Source organism: Lissotriton vulgaris, chromosome 2_1, assembly GCF_964263255.1.
Source record: "Lissotriton vulgaris chromosome 2_1, aLisVul1.2, whole genome shotgun sequence".
NCBI lineage: Eukaryota > Metazoa > Chordata > Amphibia > Caudata > Salamandridae > Lissotriton > Lissotriton vulgaris.
The window spans coordinates 693292121-693314024 of NC_141687.1; the positions used below are offsets into that span (position 1 = coordinate 693292121).

The 21904-nt window shown below is 38.9% G+C and overlaps 1 protein-coding gene across 6 annotated transcripts in view; it reads right to left on the minus strand.

Annotated features, from left to right (window-relative positions):
• Positions 1–6368: 6368 nt before the first annotated feature.
• Positions 6369–21904, minus strand: part of TEAD1 (TEA domain transcription factor 1) — a 414947-nt gene continuing 399411 nt past the window's right edge. For all 6 annotated transcript variants that reach the window (XM_086955933.1, XM_086955930.1, XM_086955929.1 and 3 more), the window contains 2 exons: positions 18502–18654; positions 6369–6618 (listed from right to left, as the gene is read on the minus strand). In XM_086955933.1, the coding sequence (XP_086812059.1) occupies positions 6505–6618; positions 18502–18654 (267 nt within the window). In that variant the 3' untranslated portion in view covers positions 6369–6504. The remainder of the gene's footprint in view (positions 6619–18501; positions 18655–21904) is intronic.

The following is a 21904-nucleotide window of genomic DNA, read 5'->3' on the forward strand; positions in this document are numbered from 1 at the left end:
TCTTATTCAGGCACGTACTGAAGTTAGCTTGTTTGTAGACAGGAGACCTAAGTAAAAGATCCAAAGGAACATTCTCAAGAGATGGAGAGAAGGAGAAATACACACATTGCTTTATCTCCATTCATCACAGTGGAACATTCTCTGAGAACACTATGAATTTACACACAAGCTTCTTTTTTTAAATTTTACTTAGATCCTCAACAATTACACACAATTTGGCCCAGTGTGATAGGATTATTATACCCCTTATTATGTTTATAACATAGGAAATTCAAACTCAAAATGAAAGAAAGGCCACAGGATCAACCTGAGGAAGTTGAGAAAGTGGAACTATACAAAAGTATCGTAATGTTTCAAGTTTGAAATATTCTTATGTCAGAATTAGCATGTGTTACTTGGGGGATAGGATTAATGGACAAGATTATTTTAAATATGTTTATCAAAATAAGCAATTTACTCATAAATATGTTTGCCCTTTAAAAAACCAAGACCACTTACCAAAGTACTTGTTTCAACTGCTACATAACAAACATACACCAGGTAAGAGGAGTGCATTAAAAAGTAAACATGTTTAAAATAAAAGATAGGTAGGAAAAGTTTGGATATGCAGTGTATTTCAAGTAGTGGTAAACAAACTAATCAAAATATATTTCCAAACAAGGGGGTGTATTTTATAATAGGGGCAGGTGATAGAGAAGTGTTTACCTAAAACAATACTTTTCTTCTATCCCATGTCTTTAACTCTGGCACTGTAAGTAAATAATAATAATATTAACAAATAGTTACAATTGCCACACACATTTAGTGTAGATATATGTCATCTACAATGCGCAATATTTCTATGTCATATTACAAGATCATTGTGTCATCCAAATGGAAGACTTAGTTCTTTGAAAAACGAAACAATTTGGGAACAATAAAAAAAGTTTGCATGAGGCAATTGCATGGTTTGTTGTTTTTCTTTTAATATATTTTGAGGTTATTTGTTATTCACCGAAGCATTTTATAGGGCTCCTATAGCATTTATTGTATTGGGTATTCATTCTCTAAGCCTATATCCCCATTCTCTCATCATGAACTTGCTGATAGATATGCTGAATATTTTAGGTCTGTAGTTTAAACATCTTTGTGGATAATTGCATTACATCCTGTGTTTCACACTTCAGAATTACTAGTATTAATATATTTAAAAAAGGTTTAATGGCATTAAAGGATTCTGCAGATCTCTCTTTTAAAAAAACATGGGTAGTTCATGTCTACTGTCTTGATTAGCACTAGTTACCAATTTATCTGTGAAGGTTAATACATTATATCAGAAATACCATAGGAAAAGAATCACACAATTGAAATAACATGTGTTGTAATAAACACTAAACTTTGAGAAATCACAATAAAATGCCATTGCAATCATGTGATCACCCGTTTGCCTGATAGAGTTGCAAGTATTTGTTCTTTTATGGATGATCACTAACCCTCCTCAGCATGAGCACTACTCTTTAAAGTGATCTTGTACATGAATATTATAAAACAGTCTCTCATCACTCCTACCCATATGAATATAGTTACCTTGTGTTGCTGCTTGGTGGGCAGCGGAGCACAACAATCCCTGTCTGATACCAAATTAACCATACACTGGTATAGGTGCGTATTAGGCAAGATATGAGACAGCAATGATGAATGCTCTTTCTCAAACACTCCTACCCATTTCTATTCTTATCCATGGTTATGGGCACTTTGAGCTGAAGATAGGAGGAGTCCCCACTGCCTGGCAAACATGTATTGCAAAACTTTTAGCAAGATTATCTATTTGACTCTCTAGGCCCTTGGAGATCATATGTTTCCATGGAATAGGTTACGTTTCATTCATCGGAGATGTCTGTTAATGCAGTTTGTGCAGAAGTAAAGTTGTGTCTTTTTATTAGATGTGAATGGAGTAGGGTGCTGCACTCTGTGTATCACACTGCAGTTTTAATCCTATATGGCGATACGTGTGCTGTACCAGATTAGTACCTGCCAACTAGTATTCAAACAATGTATATGGCCTAGTGTCAGAAGTCACTAGGACTCTAGTACGCACTACAGAAAAAACTTTTTTGAAATTTATATCGTTCAATTTATTTTAAACTTTTTTCAAATCATCAAGCATATAATGTTTACAACATTCTCATCAATTAATATGCACAAATGATACAGACATCAAAACCAATAATTAAATTGTAAGCGACAACAGAAACATTTTCAAAGGACTTTGAAATCTTGCACCGCCGCCGGCCGGCAAGCTTAGTGACGGTTTAGCTTTGATGAGAGAAGATCGGATTCTTGTGCGTATCGTAAAGAGAAACTTTCGCGTGATCGAGACGCCATCGCTTAGACACGCAGGTTTTCTTCATTTTCACAAGCTTGTATGCAGATACAAACTTGATTAAAGGACAGAACTTGTTTGGCTAAATAGGAATAACCACATGCAGGTTACATCTCTGCTTTCATTTTTTAGACCCCCGACGAAGGGGCAAATGCCCCGAAATGCATTGGGTTTTTTCTTTTGTATTGTTTTGTGTTTTCTCTTTAGTGAACCTGTGTATTGACAAAATGTTTCTGTTGTCGCTTACAATTTAATTATTGGTTTTGATGTCTGTATCATTTGTGCATATTAATTGATGAGAATGTTGTAAACATTATATGCTTGATGATTTGAAAAAAGTTTAAAATAAATTGAACGATATAAATTTCAAAAAGGTTTTTTCTGTAGTGCGTACTAGAGTACTAGTGACTTCTGACACTAGGCCATATACATTGTTTTTATTAGATGTGACTCTATCAGTTGAGTGATGTGGTCATAATTTTCCAAATCCTTATATTCAATAAATTATTGTAAGCAAAACAAAATGTATAACAGTAGTGACATATTCTAGCTATTTCGGATGAATAGTTGGAATTGCATTTTTAGAAGTATCTAACCTGAAATGAAAAAGCCTTTACAAATTTTGTGAACATGAGCCAGTAAAGAAGTTTACTTGCCCATAGTCTGAATTTCCTCAGCGTTAATAAAAATCACATTATGCAGATGCAAGGCTGAAACAGTGATGAACTAATATTGTGTAGTGTACGTTGCTGGCTCGTGTAAAGCAGAAATAGAAGAAACATGTTCATTAATGTATTCCCCACCTTAATACAATCAGTATCTACAAAATACTTGCAGGTGTACTATGAAAACTAGTGCTCTTCTGTAGTGGAGACCTATAGTTGTATGTGTTCTATTAAACCAAAGGCATTATGGTGATCTTGAGTTTTTGGTCTCTACAGATTTATTATAATGGCAGCACTTTTCTAAGCTGGAATTTCTAAACCAAAGGCACTTTCATGCTAGAGTGCAGACGACTTATAATTATTTAAATATTTGGTCATGAAAGTTAGAAGGCAGCTTTTTATATATCTATATTTTTCCTGGAACTGCGGTGTTGATTTTTGTTTTGGTATTTACATTTAACAGTGTAATAATAGGACTGTCCTGCACTGAAGGCTAAATGACAGGCAAAATAGTCCGAAAGTGTTCTTGAGCAACAAAGAAAACATACATTTAATAACAAATCTATTTTAAAACAAGATGCATTACTGATGAAAGAGAGGACTAATAACGCTAAGGCACTGCATATTGTAATGCTTTGGCAGCTCTGAATTGAAAAGTTCCTAGAAAAAGTAACAGTAACAGGAGAAAATATTCCAGCTTACAAAAGAGCTCACAGTTTACAGGCAGCCTTTTGGATTTATGGACCTCAACATAGGACATTTTAGGGGTTTAAGGCTTTCAAGAATGAAGATATAAAGGGATTAAGCCATTTATGCAAAAGTAACATTCACGTAGGTAAGGGTTTCCCAACCCTGAGCCTCACAAACTCAGAAAAGAAAGTCTATGAATGATCAGAAATTATGTAGTTTACCAGATTGTAGTTAAATGTGTACATTTTGTATTACATCTTGTCACATTAACATACTTTTTGATTCTCAAAAAAACATAAAAATTCCAATTTGACTATGAAATCAACCATATGTTTTTGACCTGTAACACCAAGTGCTTTTTATATACTATCCTACTGCTGGTATAGTTTAGTGCTTCTACACGCGTAGTGATTAGTGTTAAGACTTAAACAAAAATAATAAGTGGTGGATAGGGGAGTGTACAGTCAACGCACTAAACAACTAAGAAGTGTACCAGAGCATATACAGTTTTGTTATGGATCTGGCAGCTAGAAATCAGAGCAAAACATTGCAGACAGGTGCCGCTAGATATTCTACAACAAACAACTGCAATATTAATATTTATGATTCACGTGATGAAAGGTAATACCTCTTGGTTTTCTAATCTGTTTATAGTGCAAAGACTGGACCATAGTACAACACTATAAATTATCATTATTTACCCTTCTCTATGGATTTAAGCATTACATTTATCCAACAATGTTGTGATGACATCAGTGTTTTACAATTGCATACTGCACCTTACATGCTGCAGTGGCTATACAATTGCATGATGGTAAACCCTACCTTTCTTTCATATTGTGTGGCTGTATTTTTGTCCATATCTTTGGCATCACTCAGCAAAACAGGCTTAAGTGTATTTCAGGCCTGTTTGAGGACATTTAGAAAGGCTGGTTGTTTTGGTCAAATAGCAATAAAGGATAACATATTACTGTAGAATTGAACAGGCACAAGAGAGCTTGATAAGATGACAGCAAGCTGTATCCAAACAAATGTATTCTTTAAATAGATATGTATCACTACCACATGGCAACTAAGGTGCAATTACAATTATTAACAATTTTATTCAGGTTTCATAGATCAATAATAAACTGGAGGATCAAATTATAAAATGTGCCCCCTTATTATACATTATGATATTTAAATCCACAGGCATTAAGCGCAGAATAAATTAAGTAGTAAACACATGTTGAATGTTGTGTAGAAATTGCTAGGGAAGAAGCATAACCTAAGTAAATGCAAGGATTCCCATCACATGTTGATAGAACACACCATGTGGTTAAATTCATGGAGCAAGGTGAAATCCTATTCCATGTACTTGATCCTAAATGAGGCCCTGTAATGTGGGTGGTACCAGTTGTCACTAGTGGTGTAGACACAACCATAATTGTGACTATGTGCCCAAAGTGTGTTACAAATGGTAATTTACTTTTTGCAACTCATACTATATGCTGGTCTCTACAACTCTGCACGTCTTTCATATGTATTTCAAAACAATGTCTTAATGTAGAAAACTAAACACATAAAAACCTGCACTGTAATATATAATGTGAAAATGATAAAATTGTATTAAAGAAATCTTTGTGTGCTGTGAATGGTGTCATTCCCTTTTATAGTATTTGTTCTTTGCAGGGTGAATGCATGGATTATACAGTGGATTACAGTGCAATTCAGCAAAAACAGAAACAACTCAGCACCTGATAATTTCCATTTACCAATATATTTGTGTTATCATGGGCTAGCAAGTCTGAATTTAGTTCTGAATTTCTGGCTGCCAAACTGTATTGGTAATGGTAACACCTTCATGGCCTGTAATAAGTTTTAGATGGCAACTCACACACCTACTTCACGCAAGTGTTATACTTAATCGATTTTAAGAGCCTATCCACCACAGAGGTAAAAATAATTGCAGGGCAGCAAATTCTGACTCAATTCTATAGAAAATGTCAGTTGTTCATATAAAAGAAACCAGTTACAGTAGACAAGTGTACCTAGTTATTGCAAAAGCAGCCATCTTTTAACAAACTCCAATCTTATTTGTACATAACAATCATACATGTTGAAAAACACTAGATATGTTAAGTTCATGCGACTTCTTTTGCACAGTACCTGTTTAACCAAATGACTGTATTAGAAAGACAGTTAAACTTTTCAAGAAAACATGAAAGTGTGCCATGCTCGAGTTTTTGTGTTTCAATTCATCATTATATTCAACATTTGGTGTCAGAACAGAAAAGAAACATGTTTCATTTTCAAAAATAATTTAGCTAAATACATTCTTCCATAAGTTTCCCTCTAGTTACAGGTAGATATAAAGATAACATTTCAAAAAAGTTTTAAAAACTTATGAACTGATTTACATTCATATTTAATCCACATTCCACTTGAACTTTACAAGTGGAAAATTATTAAAAATTCTGCAACGTTTCCCAGGGTGAATATCGCTGTCAGTTGTATTATCATCTTTCGAAAGATAATTCCACAGGCCTCGGTTTCTCAAATGCAGTCTTTTCCAATAACTGTTCTGTACATATTTCAACAACATTTGAGTTTAGAAATAAACCTCTACAACTGTAACAGAATTTCACAGCTACAATGAATACCATCAACAATAAAATCACTTCACTGACACAGGAATCTGAATAAGGTAAGTGAAATCTGGCCAGAGTCACTGTCACTTTTGTGTTGTGGTGTACAGTATATTTCCATAATGAAGTTTTAAACGAGTGTACACTGTTATACCACTGTTCATTCCTTGATAAGCCTGTAAATGTGATGCTGTGCACCATGTTCACTGTTCGAAACTTCGAATACGCATGCCATGCAGAGTAATGTCTCCTGTGTATCTCTGTTTGTGACGACCTATAAGGAAAAGAAGACATGGTATGTTAATAAAACACAATCACAAGGTCTCTGATATATATATATATATATATATATATATATATATATATATATATATATATATATATATATATACACGAAAAGCTTCTAAGTACCTGTCTCTGTGTTTTTAAATGAAGTAAAATGGAAAATAGGACATCTTTTGAGTGAGTCACAGGGCGGCGGTCATTCACACTAGCCTGCCCAATAGGTATGGACTGATAAGCACACAAATTTAAAAAAGGAGCAAGGTTATAATGCTTAGATCATTTCAATATTTGCACTACAATGATAATGTTTTTCAGTTGAATATACATCTATAATATACATGTCTACATTTTAAAGCAAAGCCTGTCAGACATGCACGTGTAAGTGTTCTTTGATTGGCTAAATTAATGTGGGAATATACCAGTTGCATCTTATTTTGTTTTTAACAAAACTTAAAATAAATATGTATAAATACAAGATTAGTACAAACCATAAGACGGATAAACACAGATTAAAGTTTAAAACAATAAATACCAAAAAGGGGAAATTAATTATATTCAGCTACATGAATAAAGCAATGTACTCATTACTAAAGTAAGCGCCCAGGAAGCTAGCAAGATGTGCTAGTTTTGATTAAATACACAGTGATGCCCGAATCATTTAAAACACCCTTCAGAAAAACAGAATGTCTTACTTATACACTACATATTATCGGAAGTATTTACTTGAAGTATCAATTTGCAATTCACAAACAGCTAGGGTTACTTAAGTAAAATATGACCAGAGGCTCCTCCTACATTAAAATAGGACCATAACTGCGTGTTACTTACAATTGTTGCTAATTCACATGTAATTGAACTATGAGTGGAACTTGTGCATAATATGCATCCCTTGCATTAATGGACCAGGGTCTCAAATGAAAATCATTGTAACCACAGGTTTTGCCACAAATGCAACGTGCAAAGTGTCTTAATTTTTGAGCACTCATGAAAACACATTTTTGGCACTGGGGTGTTTCTTTGGAAGGAACAACTTAATTAAAAAAAACAAAATCACATTTGTTTTTATCTACAACCAGAGTAGACATCTTGACTTAGGGCCTGATTAAGATCATGGTGATGGGTTACTACCATAGGAGATAATGAGATTTATATTTTGGCTGACAGGATACCCATCACCGTTATGACAGAGTAACCCATCTCCTGAGATCTAAATCTAGCCCTTAAATGTGGGAGAAATGTGAGTGCTCCAACCAGGAAAACTGTGAGAAAATCCAGTATTTTAGATTTTCGAAACCCTTAAAGAAGCTTTGGATCATCCTACAATGCATGTATGCACCATCGTTTGCTTTGCAGGCTCACTGTTACCTCTTGGAAATTTCTTTAGGCATTCCTTCTTTTATTCATCAAGTTCTGCATTTGTCATGGCCACCACACACACAGACACACAAACAAAAGAATACATGCACACATAAAGAGCACATATGCACACACAAGAGGCTGATGGGATGATGGACGAAGCGTTTGAGCAAATTTGCATATGGCCATGTTTGAACTGGGGTGGCTGAGTGAGCTAATAAATGGTGATGGATTAAACCCAGATCAGTTGACTGGGGGTGAGTGTTTGATTTGCTCAAACGCTCCGTCCATCATCCCCTTTTGTATCGCTTTGTGCGCCCTAAGTGTGGCAGGGTATGCTCCGACGTAAGTCCCTTGCTCACTTTGGCACTGGATTCAAGATAGCCTGACTGATGAGGATTATGAATCCGAAACCGGTCCCAGGATGCTTGTTTCCGGTCCAGGGACGATATGGCTTCGCAGTTCGGGCTGGACTGTTCCCATGAGGCACAGGGTCAGACTGATTTGCATTTGGCCATGTCTGAACTGGGGTGGCGGAGTGGGCTAAAGAATGGTGATGGATTAAACCCAGATCAGTTGACTGGGGGTGAGTGTTTCATTTGCTCAAACGCTCCGTCCATCATCCCCTTTTGTATCGCTTTGTTCGCCCTAAGTGTGGCAGGGTATGCTCAGACGTGAGTCCCTTGCTCACTTTGCCACTGGATTCAAGATAGGCTGGCTGATGAGGATTATGAATCCGACACCGGTCCCAGGATGCTTGTTTCCGGTCCAGGGAAGATAGGGCTTGGCAGTTCAGGCTGGACTGTTCCCATGAGGCACAGGGTTAGACTGATTTGCATATGGCCATGTCTGAACTGGGGTGGTGGAGTGGGCTAAAGAATGGTGATTGATTAAACCCAGATCGGTTGACTGGGGGTGAGTGTTTGATTTGCTCAAACGCTCCGTCCATCATCCCCTTTTGTATTGCTTTGTTCGCCCTAAGTGTGGCCGGGTCTGCTCAGATGTGAATCCCTTGCTCACTTTGCCACTGGATTCAAGATAGCCTGGCTGATGAAAATTATGAATCCAAAACCGGTCCCAGGATGCTTGTTTCCGGTCCAGGGAAGATATGGCTTGGCAGTTCAGGCTGGACTGTTCCCATGAGGCACAGGGTCAGACTGATTTGCATATCGCCATAACTGAACTGGGGTGGCCGAGTGGGCTAAAGAATGGTGATGGATTAAACCCAGATCAGTTGACTGGGGGTGAGTGTTTGAATTGCAAAACGCTCCTTCCATCATCCCCTTTTGTATTGTTTTGTTCGCTCTAAGTGTGGCAGGGTATGCTCAGACGTGAGTCCCTAGCTCACTTTGCCACTGGATTCAAGATAGCCTGGCTGATGAGGATTATGAATCCGAAACCGGTCCCAGGATGCTTGTTTCCGGTCCAGGGAAGATATGGCTCGGCAGGTCGGGCTGGACTGTTCCCATGAGGCACAGGGTCAGACTGATTTGCATATGGCCATGTCTGAACTGGGGTGGCGGAGTGGGCTAAAGAATGGTGATGGATTAAACCCAGATCAGTTGACTGGGGGTGAGTGTTTGATTTGCAAAACGCTCCTTCCATCATCCCCTTTTGTATTGCTTTGTTCGCTCTAAGTGTGGCAGGGTATGCTCAGACGTGAGTCCCTAGCTCACTTTGCCACTGGATTCAAGATAGCCTGGCTGATGAGGATTATGAATCCGAAACCGGTCCCAGGATGCTTGTTTCCGGTCCAGGGAAGATATGGCTTGGCAGTTCGGGCCGGACTGTTCCCATGAGGCACGAGGTCAGACTGATTTGCATATGGCCATGTCTGAACTGGGGTGGCGGAGTGGGCTAAAGAATGGTGATGGATTAAACCCAGATCAGTTGACTGGGGGGTGAGTGTTTGATTTGCACAAACGCTCTGTCCATCATCCCCTTTTGTATCGCTTTGTTCACTCTAAGTGTGGCAGGGTATGCTCAGACATGAGTCCCTTGCACACTTTGCCACTGGATTCAAGATAGCCTGGCTGATGAGGATTATGAATCTGAAACCGGTCCCAGTATGCTTGTTTCCGGTCCAGGGAAGATATGGCTTGGCAGTTTGGGCTGGACTGTTCCCATGAGGCACAGGGTCAGACTGATTTGCATATGGCCATGTCTGAACTGGGGTGGCGGAGTGGGCTAAAGAATGGTGATGGAGTAAACCCAGATAAGTTGACTGGGGGTGATTGTTTGATTTGCTCAAACGCTGCGTCCATCATCCTCTTTTGTATCGCTTTGTTCGCCCTAAGTGTGGCAGGGTATGCTCAGACGTGAGTCCCTTGCTCACTTTGCCACTGGATTCAAGATAGCCTGGTTGATAAGGATTATGAATCCGAAACCGGTCCCAGGATGCTTGTTTCCGGTCCAGGGAACATATGGCTTGGCAGTTCGGGCTGGACTATTCCCATGAGGCAAAGGGTCAGACTGATTTGCATATGGCCATGTCTGAACTGGGGTGGCGGAGTGGGCTAAAGAATGGTGATGGATTAAACCCAGATCAGTTGACTGGAGTTGAGTGTTTGATTTGCTCAAACGCTCCGTCCATCATCCCCTTTTGTATAGTTTGTTTGCCCTAAGTGTGGCAGGGTATGCTCAGACGTGAGTCCCTTTCTCACTTTGCCACTGGATTCAAGATAGCCTGCCTGATGAGGATTATGAATCCGAAACCGGTCACTGGATGCTTGTTTCCGGTCCAGGGAAGATATGGCTTGGCAGTTCGGGCTGGACTGTTCCCATGAGGCACAGGGTCAGACAGATTTGCATATGGCCATGTCTGACCTGGGGTGGCGGAGTGAGCTAAAGAATGGTGATGGATTAAACCCAGATCAGTTGACTGGAGTTGAGTGTTTGATTTGCTCAAACGCTCCGTCCATCATCCCCTTTTGTATCGCTTTGTTCGCCCTAAGTGTGGCAGGGTATGTTCAGACGTGAGTCCCTTGCTCACTTTGCCCCCGGATTCAAGATAGCCTGGCTGATGAGGATTATGAATCCAAAACCGGTCCCAGGATGCTTGTTTCCGGTCCAGGGAAGATATGGCTTGGCAGTTCGGGCTGGACTGTTCCCATGAGGCACAGGGTCAGACTGATTTGCATATGGCCATGTCTGACCTGGGGTGGCGGAGTGAGCTAAAGAATGGTGATGGATTAAACCCAGATCAGTTGACTGGAGTTGAGTGTTTGATTTGCTCAAACGCTCCGTCCATCATCCCCTTTTGTATCGCTTTCTTGACATATGGCATAAAATGTAATATGATGTTTTTTGTATGAGTTTAGGTAAGTGGAATTATTTAACCTATAGGAAGTGAGAGTGAAAGAACCTTCCCCACCTCTTTTCCCACTCAAAACTGCCCTTCACAATGATCAAGTAAAACAAAAAAGAAAGCAAATCCATTATGAAAAACTCAATATTATGTATTAATCAATTTGTATGTATGCAGTGTAGAAAGTCTTTGATATATGCAGTGTACAGAGAGGGAAGGTAAGACAATGATCATGGTACATATTTTTATCAGTGTAAAGTTAGTAGGCCTAGATGGAACACTGACATGTTTTATCAATCACAACAAGGCAGTTCCCCTAAATGCACAACATACTTACTCATCATGCATTTGAGAAGTCTAATTGTAAAAATAAAATAATGCTAACTTTGTATATTGCATACCGGCGTTGGAATATTCTTTTGATATTAACCATTTTATAAATGTCTCAGAATTCCACTATATTCATGCTACACCTAAGTGATGTTATTACCGAAATGACTTTTTCTACATTTTGAGAGTTTTAGGTCTTTAATCTCAATATTTATCCAATCCAATGAGTGTTTAGATGTATCTAAAGCAAAAGCTGTAAGCTCTCCTTCGCAATTTTCACTAGCAGTAGTTCTTAGTAAATGCCTTAAATCACCTAGGATAATATCTCTATTGACTGGTAATTTCATTGAACAAATATCTAGTTGGTGCATAAAAGAACATAATATGTATTTGGGAAAGAAATGTATGTGTACCAGGTGCATACTTTTTGGTCTTACAAAATAATCAGTTGAATATTGGGGGAGGACAACATTGCAAATTGTGGCTTGTGTCAATGTGAATACTGAACTTGAATACCTTCATAAAAGCAGCATACTCCTTACACTTGCAGATGGTAGGTCGCCCCTAAATGTTCTATGACAATGGTGTAATTGTTCTTTGGCACTAAGAAATAACATTTTGGCTTTGTGATCATGGGCAGTGTTATTGGTGTCAAGTTTATCAAAGAGAACAAGGAGCTGTGGATCTGTTTAACAATATCATCTGTGCACAATGGTTTCAGCAATAATGGGGATGAAGATGGTGAGTGGTGAAGGAAAAAAAAGAGAATCATTACTGTTTGAAGATTAGCAATCAAATAGAAGAATAGTAATAGATAAAGGATTATTTATTGTAACCAATTTCCAGCACTAAACCAGAGACTGGTATACATGGCTTCCAGTTAGTAAAACTGAAATGCAAGGTTTACTGCGCAAGAATTAGTGCAGGAGTCAGAGTCCCCTAACACACTGAACCAAAGATTTTCTTTCACCTAGGCGTTTTACATATTAGTTTTTACATTCCATAATGAGGTATGGATGTAGTTAATGTCACAAAGTTCCAAGAAGCTTTTGTGAGTGTGTCACCTTTTTTCTTGGATTGAGCGTCTTCATCATCTCCTAGGGGGTTTCACTATTTCTAACTTAAAATGAATATAAAGCATGCACTTGAAATAATCCCACAAGGTCTATGACAGGATGTGCCAAGTTAATTCACTCACATTGTCATCATTTGTTTAAGGCTTTTAGCACTTTGGCATAGGAATGGGTTCAGATTGTTTTTAAATTTAAATGCACCTTTTCTAATAATAATAATAAAGAAGTTTGTAGAGCGCTATGGCTGCGCCATCTCGGCGTGTCCCCGCGCTGTAGGATTGTCGGGCCAAAAAAGACATAAGAGCTAACCAGCAGCAGATACCAGAACCCAACTAGCATGTAAACAAGTGAGCTTTTAACAGACAGCGAAACTTCCTTTCTGTTGGCTCAAGACGCAGGTTAAGTGGAAGTTTATTCCAACTTATGGCAGCAATCAATCTAAAAGAGCGACCTCCCATTTTTGCCCTCTTAAATCGATGGGTCACCAAAGTGCCCATTCCACAGGACCGCAGTGCTCGTTCTGGCTCATATCTGGTGATCAAGTCAGCCAGATATGGGGGAGCCTTCTGCCACAAGATCCAATGACAAGTCAAGAGGGCTTTAAACAGTATTCTTTTTTTAACAGGCAGCCAGTGGAGGGCCGCCAGAGCTGCACTGGATGCCGCTCTTCTGGGGAGTCTGAGCACAAGCCGCGCTACCGCATTTTGTAGTACCTGAAGCCGCCCTATGCTTTTACAGGATGCTCCCAGAAAGAGGACATTCCCATAATCAATCCGGGAGGTGATCAAGGCCTGGGTCATCATGCGTCTTGCCTCCAGGGGGAGCAGATCCAGGGTTTTATGTAAGATCTTGAGTATCCCAAAACACTTTCCGACCACCCACCTAATATGCGACTCATAGGAGAGTGTAGGGTCTACTCAGATCCATAGATTCTTGGCTTCGACGCACGGAATAGGTGCTACCCTCAGACACTTAGGCCACCAATCGCCAGCCCATTTCCGTTTATCACCACCTACCACCAGTACCTCCGTTTTTTAACCATTCAGCTTCAGGCAATGATTATCCATCCATACAGCTAATGCCTGCATACAAGCTCTAAAGTTGTCTGCTCCACCTGACGGTACTTGGGAAAGGGTGATCAGCAGTTGAGTATCGTCGGCGTAGGATACTATCTCTGTGCCAAACGATTGCACTACTTCTGCTAAGGGGGCCATGTACAAATTAAATAGGGTGGGACTCAGGGCCGAGCCCTGAGGCACCCCCTGATCCAGTGCTATTTCAGCCGATTGAAAAGAGCCTCTCTGGACCTGGAAGCTTCTGCCGGTCAGGAAGGATTTCAGCCAGCCCAGCGCCCGACCAACCACACCACCTTTGTTCAGACACTGTAGCAAGGTAATGTGTGCAACAGTGTCGAACGCTGCACTAAGGTCAAGCATGACCAGTGCCATGGTGTGTCCTGCATCTGCGCCCTGCCTCAGGGTCTCTGTAGCCCGCAATAAGGCAGTTTCGGTCGAATATCCTGCCCGAAACCCTGATTGGGAAGTGTGTAGGAGTTTAGCCTCCTCCAGGTAAGCCATCAGCTGTATGTTAGCTATCTCTCTGGTGTGCTATTCATGAGCGATCAACATATAACATATTTCTGTGTTTCTTACAATCTGATACTGATTTACACGAACATTTATCCATTAATGAAGTCATATGAAAAGGTGAATTATGGAATTATTAAAACGTGCGCTGTACTTCTGTACTGCAACTGAAATATGAACTATTTTGTGGTGTACTCTTTACATACCGTCAAAATACAATATCTGTTTCTCAGAGACATAGATAGACTGAGTATGTGGAGCCTGATTTAGATCTTGGCAGATGGATTACTCCGTCACAACAGTGATGGTTATCGCGTTCACCTTAGTATAAATCCAATAGGATATAATGGGTTTATACTTCAGTGGATGGAGTAACGTGTCTGCCAAAATATAAATCAGGCTCTTAGTCTGATATATTAATATTGTATCACCTGAAATTAAAATATCTTAAAAAGTGGTTAAAATAGTTAAGTTTTATGAGTATAGGTACTGTGGTAAAAACATAAATTTATAGTTAGGAGGCAAAGTTAAAAGTAGCTTTAAGATATTCTTTTAGTACTACTAATATGCTCAAATAAAGGTGCACTGAGGCCCCAGGACCAGTGAGTTTTAATGGACCTACTTTTTTCCCAGAACCTGGAAGGATTTTGCTGGTATGCTATAGGCCGCTGGCCTGTAGAAAATGTTATCTGGTTAGTGAGATAAGAAAGCAGGTTAGCAAAAGGCAGTCATGTCTAGCTTTGTGAGACTGGTGGTACTTCTTGATGAAGCACACATTCATTTAAAGTTATCTGTGGCTCAGAAAATATGCAGATTCACAGGCCAGCCTTACTGTCTCAAACAGCTAATTCTGTTTGGTTGGGGAAAGCTCCAAAGCAAAAAGCAAATAGAATTGTACTGATTTGAGGATACCCTTATCTTATATCTGGATGTTCTCTAAACAGAAGGTTTACATTTTTTCAGATATACTGTTACTAGGATTTTCTGCAAAATGAGTCAATTTCCAGGTTCATCCAAGCATCATACTTCTGGGTTACTATGAATCCCGGCTCTTGGTTAGTTGCTGACAATACCCTCTACTCCATTAGGCTTGAGGAAGAATGGGTCTAGTAGCTACCAAAAATGGTTGTGCAAGACTTCCATTGGCTACTTCCCCAGCTAATACACTGGAACAGCAGTTTACATTAACACCAGACATTCTGAAGTGGTTGTGGATAAGTCATGGCAAAGGAAGTAATGCTTTGGAACAATATTAATTTACCTGCACTAACTTGTAAGGCTCTTTCTATAGGGGGTTGCATCCAAAATATAGGCCACAGTAAAATCAAACTCCTTGGTTTTACGATGGGAAATTCCACAAGTTTTCTGGAGGAATATCTACAACACAAGAGTTATGTCAGTGCCTGTGTTGACCCCTAATGTTTAATAGAGATAGGGATGGATCAATTCAGATGCAATTATGCATGTTATTTCCTGGGGATACTTAGGTTCTTACAAAGCACCACAAAAACATTCATGAGGACAGACTCTTTTTGCCCTGAATAATATAAATTCTGATAAAGTGATGCCAGCTGCAGACCACCTGGTAAGCTGGCTTCATCATGCAGCAATCCTGAAATGTTCCCAAAAAATGCCCATTATAACTCTCTGGGTAGAAAAGATCTGCACTCTATGAATCAAAAGTCTTGGATTGTCTTTGGAGAGAGCAAATAGCCAGAAGTGTTTATATGTGTGCCAGCCATCTGTGATGAATGGCCTGGAAAAGAGGTGTGTGAATTTTATCTAATTTGCAATCGAGTGATTCTGCAAGCCTTTAGAGAAAATAAGCAAAACTAGGTGAAATGCAAATCTGTCATTTAGCACTATATTCTAAAGCAAAAGATACCCTAATGGCATTATTTGCTTTGAGGGCATATTTCAAACACGAAAATAGCACAAAATGCACCACCGCTTGTATTCTGGGAGTTCAGGTTGTGTCTGTGCTTCCATGCTGTAATTTTGCTGCAAGCAGAGGCATAATTATGTAGCACAATTTCAGGAATTTCGCTACCAAGCATAAAGTAGAATCCCAAAATTATGTCCCATTTTACATTCTCAGACCTAGAGTGTATCTAACCTCCATTCTGGAAAGAACATCACAGCCGATTTCCACTGTACACTGTGACGGAGTTAAGATTTACTCATGCCTTTGAGGCATGGTGACAATGGAAATAACCCGGACTGACATCACAATACAACGCTCTAACAATTGAGAAATCCATGAACTCTGAAGACAGCACATGTATCCAAATACAGTATCATAAAATGATGCTGGTTGCAAAATTTGGCAAGGACCCAATGAGAGTTGCTCACCTCAGACTTTATTTGATTGATTTGTCTTTTAGTCAAGCAAAGTTGTTTTATTGCTAGAGAATTTTTCTTAAATCCGTTTTTTAAACATTTTTTTCTTCAGTAAGTCACAGTGATCTTACCAATTCAAGTACCTTTGCATCACAAAAATATTTGCCTTTTACCTTGGTAATGCAATTCAATTCAATATAGCTTTATTCGATTTTGATTCAAAAATCATAAAAGCGTACAGTTTAAACATTATAAAATAAAAGCATACATACAATAATACATAATATCTACAAGTTAAAAACTTTTGCCCAGCCCGTGTGAGTAAGTGTCTTGGTTATAGAGTACTATACACAGGTCAAAATGTGATCAACCAACAATTAATAGGGGTTCCAGTACTTAGAACTATAGAGCAATAATTCCTGACGGGTATGAGTAGGAAAACTTTTGCCACTCAATGCATGATGTCCTCTGCCCATTGACATGTTGCACCCTGCCTTTGGACTAGATGTGGGGGACCACGACATTCTGGTGTAAAAATCGTGCAAATCCCAGATGGAGGTTGGGCTGTTTCCCACTTGGGGTGCACAGGTACGCAGGTACGGGACAATATGTCTCTGCCTAAATCTAAAAAGAACTAAGTCACCAACGATATCTTTATGGAGGGAACCCAGCCAGCCCACCCTTCTAACACTCATGATTGTACCCACAAGGTTGGGTGGCAAGGGTCTATTGTTGGTCAGCCAAAATTTGACCTTGTTCAGCAAGTCGTGTTGTCTCTCGGTTTTCCCTGGAGAAAGTACTGGTACTCCCGCGAGGACACACACAAAAGGAGCAGCCTCCGGGGGGAGTTGGATGGAAGTAACTTTGTTATAGTGTGCTCTAGGAGCAGCGAGTTGCGAGAGAGTAGGCAATTCCCTTTACCTTGGTAATGCATTTTTAAATATTTGCCTTGAGGTATTTTTTCCACTTCATCTTATAACATACCTTGTGATTTGCTAGGGTTTTTCATTAAATTATATATTTAAGGCATTCTTCACATTCTTTACGAATGCTTGTTTTCTACGCTTGATGACAGAATGGCCACATTCAAGATATTTGTTGGACGGTAGGTACAACATTTCTCTAATGTTGTGTCCTTAATAGTGTCAGTTCAAGTTATTTTTAAAATTGATAGCAAAAAATAAAGGAAATTACATTCTCAGAATGGTACTGTGATTACCAAATTGCGCAATACTTTTTAACAGAAAGATTTTGAAATAATAATTTTCCCTCAGAAATAGGGAAAGGGGAAAGTGATTGTGGAATACAGTCAATATTTATTTTAATGAAGAAAGAGAAAAACAGTTGAGGAAAGAAAAAACAGATAGGCAATGTGTAGGAAGGAGTGAAGAAGTTATAGATCTATCATGGAACACGAAGGAATCTTGAGACAAGGTTCCCAAGGAAAGTCAAACGTTTAGTAGCCTAAGAGGTGGGCACTCCAAGATACGGAGAGGGTGGTTGTGGAAGATTTATGGGACCAAATCAGGGGAAAAAGAACCATGAGCAAGGGGAACAGACCCCAAAATCAACTAAAAACAGAGAGCTAAGCCAATGGCCAACAAGATGTGTGTACACTAAAATGCATTTCTGTCAACAGCGGATACAGAGATGGGCAGCGAACTGCGGAGGGTGTAATTGACGAAGATGTGATGGACGGGAATAGGTTACATAGAGAAGAACAAATGGACTCTCTCACTTAAGAAAAAGGCTGCAAGAAACAGACATTCAGGAATACAAAATGATTAGCTACAGCTTAATTAAACTTAGCTTACACTAAAGAGAGATATGGTCAAGCAAGTTAAGTGCATGGACCCCTGTGTCATTCCATAGGAACTTACCAATAAAATAGTAAAATTTTCCAAAACGCTGTTCATCATGTATTTTTCGGGTAAGTGTTTGAGCTTGTGAATAAAATTAATCATATATTCACACATCGGTGAGCGATTAATTCTATATACAAATCGACCATTTTCAAACCGTGCATATTCCGTCTGGAAAAAAAGCAATAGACAACAGTTTAGAATTGCTACATTTCTCTAAAACACATGCATATGTGTATGCACACACGTACCTATCTATCTATCTCTCTATCTATCTCTCTATCTATCTATCTCTCTATCTCTCTATCTATCTATCTATCTATCTATCTATCTATCTATCTGTATTTATATATATACAAAATATTTGCAATCAATCAATGAAATATTAGTTTTCCATCTTGCTTATAAAAACAACATACTATTATATAGTGCCTTGCATTAGAGCAAGTGGCATTCCATTACACTGCAAATGCCTTAAAAACGACATTGCAAAACAGATTAGTAAAACATATCACAACTACAACTGTCATTTAGAGTGTAGCGATAACACATTTTCGCAAACAAAACATTCCCAACCTTAATTTCATACAATCTACATGTTTTGACTCCTGTGATTTTGCTATAGTAATGACCTCTTTTCACAATCTCGTAGATGTGATATAGAAATATTGAGGTGCTAACAGAAAACTGCAATAATATCAGCTCCGCAATATTAACTACCAATATATGCGACTTTTCGCCCGCCTAAGCCTTCTGCGCAGCTGCAGTTTTAGACATTTGATGAGGCAAGCAGCGCTTCTCACAGAAGGCCTATATTTAAAAGCAACAAAAGGCAGTAAGTAATTTGAAATTCTGTAATGTTTGTTTCATAAAATGAACTACTGTCTTGTGCCCGGAAAAGTGCAATCACTGTGGTGTGGTCTGGTCATAGGCGAGGGTTCTTTTGCAAATTCCCTTGCAGATGACGACATGCTGCCATACAAACCTGATTGCTGGGCTACCCGACCTGATTCACGAGTGCTAATAAATAATAAGCCTATATTTCGTACCACAAATTCAACTAGAAAGGGAAACTTTACTTGCCCTGCATAGAAAATAAATACGTTTTGAAATGGCGCCGTGAAAGAGACATCCATATGCTACCCAGCACATTTCATGTCATGACAGGAGCCATGCTGAGCGCAACTTCACAGAGAACTAATGTTAAAAGCTAGTCTGATGTAGAAAAAAGCAATAAAAACAGAACTAGCCATATCAGTCTTCAAACGTTTTAAAAACGACTTGCACACAAATGTTAATTACCAAAGCAAAGAACAAATGCACAGTCCTGCAAGATGTGCGAGGAGCGAATGCATTTAAAGAATATTAAAAAATATTTCAAAGAAGGCAGCTGCGTATTTCCCTAAAAGCAATGTCACTATTAAGGCGTGTACTATCTAAAAATAAATTTTGACCAACAACATTATTCCTTTTTAGTACACAAATTGTGATCTACTAAAGGCTCAGATGTTAATCATACATATGCTCCTTTAGGCTTACACTTAGTTCAGGGTAGATGACACATAATTTGTGTTTCAACAAAACATCGGAGAGCACTATAGAGACAGTATGACTGAGACATAAAATGGAAAAGTGTGGCTATTTACTAATCCAGAGTACCTTCTTCCTACAGCGAAGTGCTGGTACTCCCCCATTAAACATATTGAACCTCTGCTGAGAAGTGCAGGTACTCTCACTTGAAAATGAACAAAGTACAGGTTCTCAATCCCTGAAAGTACCAGCCCATTTAAAGCACCAATTATCACTACAGTAGTTTTCCAGAAATACATACACGTTTGTCAATGTGCATGGTGCAGAGTTACACATTTGCTTTAACGCTCATGAAAAGGTGGCCACACATAACATATTTCTTTCAGAGAGATTCTGATTTTCATTTAGACAATCCCCTTCTCCTACACCTCACGAATTTAAAGATTATTCCTTCTACAGTGCATCCTTCAAAAAACAATCTTCTTTTCCCCTGACAAGAATACATCAACGTTTAAATGTACCTTTGTGAATGCCAGCAAACTTGCAAGTTTGTGGGGCTTTCACATCGTTTGCAAGGCACTCTTCCCATTGAATGTCCACTTTCCAGGCTTCCCCCTCAGATTAGGGTAGAGGTTGTGGTATAACAGCCAGGGCTCCTATTTTGGAACTGGGGAACCAGTTTTGAGTCCAGGTGTTGGCTCACCACCCTGTGATTCTGGGCTAATCATAAATCTCCCTGTATCTACCAAAAATTAATGTGTCCTTGTGTAATGTAACTGGTGCTCATGTAAACCGCTCCAATACCATTGGGTCGAGTTTGCACGATCTAAAACAACAAGAAAAAAAAGAGCACATTTACCCACAAATTATATTAATATTAGTTGTTATTGTTTGAAGAAATAATTTAGATCTTTTTCCCAGAAGTGATATTTTTTAAGTATTGAGGTAATACTGTGAGGTAAGGCTGTGTTATTGTTTGTCAGTGTGAGATTTATGTGCTGCTGACGTTAAGACTTGCGGTGCTTATTTTGTCCATAAAGTACTGATGTTTGTCAATTTACATGTATAGTGAGGAATTTTGGCTATGAGGTCCTTTAGGGAGTGCATGACAGCCTTGAGAAGAACACTGCATTTGGCAGTAGCATTGAGTATTGAGTTCAGATTATGGTCAGACTTTGCCACAGTGATGTGAGTTTGACGCTCTCTGGGCTACTTCGAGTGTGACAAGGTTGTGTGGTGCTAGGAGGTTCCTTCAGGTCTTTTAAAGCTTCAGGATGAAAAATGGGGAGTATCTGTCTTTAGTGTTAAAGGTGATGAATTTACAATAGGCCATCACCTCAGCTTTGTTTAGCCAGCATGATCACTTATATAACACCACTAGACCTCCTTAGGAGAGTGTCTTACTTTTTCTAACTATCAGATGATGGATTACAGAGTCACTTATTGACACTAGCTCAGTCTGTATCATGTAAAAAGAAGAAAGGTGACCTGGATGCATATAGGCCCTAAACTCCTTATGAATATGTGTTCAAATGTACTACTTGTGGATCTCGGGCAAGGTCCAGAAACAGATTGTTGAAAATGGAGTTCTTCAGTTTAACCAAGCCCCCTTTTTAAAAGGATTCAATACTAAATGAGAAAAGCAACAAAACCTACATCTTTTTGTAGATTTCCTTGAGCTTGCACAGGCTTTCGATTCTGTGATTCAGAACTGTTGCCAAAATATGGAAAAGTTGGGGATTGACTGATTTGATATCTTTAATTGGTATTTTGTACAATGATACCTCAATAACTGTACACATGGCCAAGGGAGGGTATTTAGTTTTTTCTCAATATGACATGGAAGGGGGTGGGATAGGGCTGCGCGTGGGTTTCTGTCCAAATTGTGTCT